This window comes from Echinops telfairi, unplaced genomic scaffold (assembly GCF_000313985.2).
Source record: "Echinops telfairi isolate 266 unplaced genomic scaffold, ASM31398v2 ScPeMD7_3;HRSCAF=10, whole genome shotgun sequence".
Taxonomy (NCBI): Eukaryota; Metazoa; Chordata; class Mammalia; order Afrosoricida; family Tenrecidae; genus Echinops; species Echinops telfairi.
In genome coordinates, this window is record NW_022103899.1 from 64,443,714 (window position 1) to 64,449,753 (window position 6,040).

Consider the following 6,040-nt stretch of genomic DNA (forward strand, 5'->3'; position numbering starts at 1 on the left):
CAGTGAGAGGGACAGAGAGAGGGAGGGACAGACCCTACAGTGAGAGGGACAGAGAGAGGGAGGGACAGACCCTACAGTGAGAGGGACAGAGAGAGTGGGCAGCCTGTATACTCTCAGGTGACATCCTGCCTTCCTGCCAGACCGGAGGTCCCCCACCGGCCGTGGCCCTCCTCCCAGAGGCCCCTCCACCCCTGCTCACCTCCAGCCACCCTTCTGAGGGGCGCGGGCGGCGGGAGGGGTGTTGCTCCCCAGTGGTGCTGAGTGGCCTCCTGCTGGGCTCTGCTTGCCCCTTGCTCATGAGGACCCCCCAGGCCCTCTCCCCAGCTTTGAGGAAAGTTTTTCCACGTTCTGGGGACTGTGGGCCCTCAGTTGGATGTCTGGGGGCTGGGGTCAAATACACATGCACCTAGGCCCATTTCTCTAGAGACTCCAGCACCCTGGCTAAGGCACACTGAGCGAGGAGGGGAGCTGGGGGCTCCCTGTGCCCAACCCCCAGGCCCAGGAGAGGTTGGCTCAGCCGGCCAGCCTGCCCATCCACAGCCCGGTCCGAGTCTGGGTTGGTTGGCTTTGTCCACTTCCACGGATGCTGCTCCTCTCTGCACGTGAGCCAAAGTGTTTGTCAAGAGAACGTTAATTAAAAACACGTTTTCCTAATTAAATGGCAGGCTGGGCCGCGCAAACAGTACGGTTCTTGTTTGAAAGCAAATCCCTCTGTGTTGCCAGGCGACCCCGGGGACTCGGGAGAACAACAATGCCAAGGCCCAGTACACGCACCACCAGCCCCTGGGAGGCCCACCCGCAGCCCGCCGGCCAACCCGGCACCACCCCTGCCTGCCCACCCCCACCAGGAGAGGCCAACCCTGGGTGGGAGCCAGGCCCCTGGCCTCAATGGCCGGTGGCCGGGAGAGACTGGTGCAGCCTCAGAGGCTGGCTGCTGGCGCCCACTCCCTCCCCGCACCCAACATGCCCCGTGGGGTGCCGGCTGCATACCGGCCCTCCTACTCCAGGGGCTCGCTAAGCACCAGCTCTTCCTTCCCCACCCCCCTCCCCATCTGGAGGCAAAATCCCAGGCCCGCTCAGAGCAAGGCTCCGAGCCCTCGTTGGATTTGGGTTGCCGGGGATGGCTGGGCAGGTTTGCAGCTGGTCTCGTTGTGGTTGCTGTTGTTGCGGCTGTTAGGTGCCGTTCTGTCGGCTCACAGCAGCCCGTGCACAACAGAAGGAAGCCCACCCCACCCTCCACCAGCCGTTGCTACATCTGAGCTGGTGAACCAGAGAAAGGCCTTCGACGAGACGGACAGACACCGTGGGGGCACTGATGGGCTCAGGCACAGGAACAATTGTGAGGGCAGTGCAGGACGGGTGGTGACCCCCAGGGCTGACATGTTTGAGCCCCCTGCTGCCAGCATGGTGTCAGTCCATCTCCTTGAGGGACTTCCTCTTCTCCGAGGACCCCGTACTTTACCCAAGGAGCTGCAACGGCACTGTGGGCCAAGCACACACTGCGAGGCCGCCAGTTCAAACCCAGGTCTCTGCGAGTCAGGTCTCAGGTCTCTGCGAGTCAGAATGGGTGAGGTGCTGCTTGACCCAGAACTATGTCCTTCTACGGGAACTGGCCCTGCCTGGCCACAAGCCTAAAGTACATGAGAGGAAGTCTCGCCATCCCCGACTTGAAGGAGCCTCCTGGCTGGACTTCACCCAAAACACCCTGGCCCGTTCTTCTGGTGGTCCGTGGTGTGTCCGCATCCCTCACCAGCCCTGTAGTCCACGCTCATCAACTCCTCCTCGGTCCCTGCCCCGTCACAGTCAGTCTGCGGCACCCCACCCCGGCTAAGGAATCGGTTCTTCACTGGTCTTCCTCCCTCACTGATAGACAGGGGTCTTTGTGGCTCCATACTGGTCGAATCTTGGGGTTACACTATTCAGCCTTCCTGGCATGACATGGCGAGCTCCCCCTTCCCTATACTCAGCCGCCTGGCCAGGCTCGGTCACGTAGAAACGACACCTCACTGACTGGCACTGCCTATCCTGGTGTGTCGAGCAAGCCAGAAATCCACCCCTGCTGCTGAGTCGGCCCCTACCCATGGAGCCCCTGTAGGACAGGGTCAGCCTGCTCCCTGGGATTCCTTCACTGGAACTGTGGGGCAGACTGCTAGGCCTTTCTGCCACAGAGCCATTGGGTAGGCTCAAACTACCCCCCTTCAGCTCAGTAGGGGGCCGCAGACCACGTGAGTCACCCCGACCCCTCCAGGTGTCAATCCTCTCCCTGCCCACTCACGGTACGTCTCTGGCCACGCTGGACTCCCCATCTCTTCCAGAGTCCGTTTTGTTACCGTCTGACATTTGCCAAAAGCGGTGCCAAAGATTTGCTCAGGAAGTTGGCCCTCGCCCTGCCGATGCCGATATATATGCTGTCGTTCTGTGGGAAGGTGCCCCCCTGCGCCATCCTCACAGCTGCTCTGATATTTGAGCCCATGGTGGCAGCCACTGTGTCCACCCGTCTTGTTGAGAGCCTTCCTCTTTGTCGCTGCCCGTCCACTATACCAACTCTGATGTCCTCCTCCAGGGACTGGTCTCTCCTGACCACGCGTCCAACACCAGCAGTCCTTTTGTCGGCCTTTCCCGAGACCCCACGTTGAAGCCCCCCCTCTGGGCCCCTTTCTCATCTTAGCTCTGTCCCCACAGATGCCCCCGTCCTCGGCGCCCGTTGCTGTCTTTTTTCCAATTCTTCGACGGGCTTAGTGCTCGCATGTGATAGTAGACGCATTTGGTGCGCCCACCTTGCCGCCCTGCTCGGGTGCTTTGGACTCTGGAACCCTTTCCCTGCCAGTAATTTCCTCCCAGCGCGCGGCTTTTATTTCTTCTAGGGGTGACTGAAAAGCCCCCTTACATGCGAGGGGGCTTTGGAAGGTTCGTGGGAAAGTGGAATGCAGAGATCATGGAATTTGAAGCCCCTGTGCCCTTGCCCAGTCTTCCTGGAGAGGGGGGCTGTCCATCCGGAGGCTTCTCCTCTGGCCACCCTCCAATGGCCTCTGTTTCTTCTCCTGGTTTGTCTGCTGTTGGAGCTCCTGGTTTGGTCTCCTCTGTTGGGGGGTGTCTGCGGGGTGGGATGGGGTGGGGTGGGGTGAGAGGGACAAACTGGTTGTGAAATTTACAAGGCAGCATAGATGGCTGTGGTTTGCTGACCAAAACTTGAAGGGCAGTGAAACTTACTGCCTCGGGGCCCAGACAAGCAGGAGGTGTTGGCACACGGGTGGACAAGAGACCCGAGGGTCAGGCGCGGTCCAGGGGGGCCTCACTTTATGAGGGGCTCCTTGCTTCAGAGGGCCTTCAGGGGCAAGTTCTGTCCAGCGCCTGACCAGAAGGCCCCTTCTCAGCAATTAGCTGTGGGTCACCGTGGCCTCACCAGTCACTGAACATGGGGGCAGCCCAGAGTGGGGGAGGGTCCACTGTGAGCTGTTGGGCTCTCATTGGCTGGTTTCCTTCAGGCGGTCTCCAGCCTGGCCATTGTCTCTGGAAGGCCCACCGAAGTCCGTGCTGCACCCTCAGGTCTCTGGGGACAGGCAGACAGGAGTCTGGGAGCCAAAAGCGGGCCTCCCACATGGAAGATGGGGGGTCTTCCACGGAGTCACTCCTGCCCCTGCTCCAGGGCACGCCCACCTCCACACAGGGGACCTCGTGGGCCTCAACGCGCAGCCCCACCCATCCTTGGTTGGATGCAGACAAGGCCCCCTGGGGTTGCACCATACCCTGGCCCTTGATTGAGCAAGCTGGCCCAGGACTGGTCAGAGACGCAGGCGCAAGCCCAGGGCTTCCCCTGTACAGACTTTCCCAGGAAGGGGGCAACTGGCGCCCCCCCAAGCCTGGCACAGAAGGGGAGCGAGGCTTTGTTTGCCCCCCATACCTCACCACACACACCCACACACACACAGCTCCGGGCAGGGAGCTGGCCAGCCCTGGAAGGGGCACTTCACTTCCAAGGCAGGCCGGGCGTGAATAAGGGGCACGCCATTCAATTACCACGGTTCATGTGGGTTCCTTAAAGCTGAGTCATTACGAGAGGAGCAGAATATTTCGAATCATGGGTTTGGGGCCTCTTGAAATGACCGTGAAATATTTAAGCCATATTTGAAGAAAATCTCTGCTTCTTTTTTTGTCTTGTTTTGTTTTAATGAGAAAACGTGTACACTCAGAAAGAGGTCATTTTTGAATTTTCAAGGACCAGTACAGCACAGCGATGTGCCACCAGCCTCGACCTCCCCGCTGTGCACCCCACCCCCGCCCTGTCCCCACCCCCCCAGGCAGCAAGACCTTCCCTCTCTGTGGCACTGGGCAGGGGAGGGTCCAGCCTGTGGGAACGGAGCAGGAGCCAGGACACACGGAAGGCAGGAAGGCCAGTGTGCGTGGTGATGACGGACAGCCGGTCTGGCCTGGCTTGTCCTAGGGTGGGACACTGGGCCCTCCACAGTCCTGTCCTAAATAAGCCCCCACCCCCCCGCTTGGCCCCACATCTGAGCTCCCCCTCCCTCCTGAAGCCCCCTCCTCCTGGCTTCTACCCCTAGGCTGCTCTCTCCACCTCTCTGCTGGGCCCAGGCGTCTGTCCCTCCAGTCCCCTCCCAGCAGCTCACCATCCCCACCAGAGCGTGCAGCTGTGGTGGCCCTGCCCAGGCAGCCCCTGGAGGCCCAAGGCTGAGTCCCTGCCCAAACATCCTCCCAGTCTCCACCCACCACAGGAAGCGGGCCCTGGGATGACCCAGGCGGCCAGTCCCTCCTCCTCCGCACACAGCCCAGCCCACCTCCACCTCATGGCATTGCCATCCGCGGTCCAGTGGACACCTGTGGACATGGACCCCTGCCCGCTCCAAGTCCCCAAGACTTTTCAGCGTCCACAGCCAGCCAGAGGGACGCCCTGGACGCCTGTCGTCCCCCCCCAGGCTGTGCCCGGGAGGCTGGGCTTGCAGAAGTCAGGCTCCAGGACTTTCTTCTGAGGTGCCTGTTGGTAACCACACACCTGCCCCACCTGCTGCTCTCCTCCCCTCTGCCCCCACCAGGAGGACCTGCAGGGCCCGTCACTGTGTCCACCCCAGCCCTGCGACCTGCAGGATGGGTGAGGTAGGTGCGCAGTGACACCGTGCCTCCAGAGTTAACAGAGGGGCCCTGCCTCCCTCCCAGGAGCAGCTAGACGCCCTGCGCCGGACACTGGCGGAGAGCAGGGCCCACAGCCAGGAACTAGCCGCCACCGGGAGGCGGCTGGAGGGGCAGCTGGCAGGCGTGGGGCGCAGGTGCCAGGAGGCTGAGGGCGCGCTGGAGCCCCTGAGGCAGGTGAGGCCCCCGCGCGGACCCCGCCCCCAGGTGCACCCCCACCGCCCAGGGGGCTTCGTACCCCAGACCCACGCGCCCTTCTCTCCCAGGTACTACGGCAGCCCCAGCGCAGGGAGCAGGAGGTGGCAGAGCACCGCGCCCTGCGGGAGCAGACTGCGATACTGCGTGCAGAGAGGGCCCGCCTGCGCGGGGAGCTGGCAGGGTTACGGGCGCGCCTGGAGCAGGTACGGCTGAAGCCGAGAAGGCCCCCGCGGGTTGGCGGAACGGGAAGAATTCCCATGAAGGGGCCAGAGAGGGGATGCGGGACGGAGGGGGTGGGCGTCAAGTGGGGTCGGTTGGGGCAGGAGGGGTCCTGGGTGCTAGGGGGAGGGTCCTTTAAGAGGAAAAGGAGCATCCCCGACGGGGTGGGCTGGGAGGAGGGAGCTGCTGGGGAGTCTGGGCCACCTAGGAAGAAGGGCCTGGTTCCCAAAGGGGCGGGGCTTCTCTGTGCCCACCATGCAGACAGCACCTGCTCTGGCTCCAGGCTCCTGAGGAAGCCCCCTCTCCCCATAGCTGGATGCTGAGAGACCTCTACACACACACACCCACGCCAAGTCAACTCCATGGGCTGTCCCTACCTTCAGAAACAGACCTGGGTCCCGCCAGGTTAGGGGCTCATCACTCCCCCAGATGACTCTTAGGATCCACTCAGGGACAAGTGGGCCTGACCTGAGAGGATGTG

At 62.3% G+C, this 6,040-nt stretch overlaps 1 protein-coding gene across 1 annotated transcript in view; it reads left to right on the plus strand.

Moving 5' to 3' along the window:
• Positions 1-6,040, plus strand: part of CROCC2 (ciliary rootlet coiled-coil, rootletin family member 2) — a 62,628-nt gene that overhangs the window by 50,769 nt on the left and 5,819 nt on the right. The window contains exons 29-30 of the mRNA XM_045294534.1: positions 5,170-5,319; positions 5,409-5,543. Coding sequence (XP_045150469.1) covers positions 5,170-5,319; positions 5,409-5,543 — 285 coding nt within the window. The remainder of the gene's footprint in view (positions 1-5,169; positions 5,320-5,408; positions 5,544-6,040) is intronic.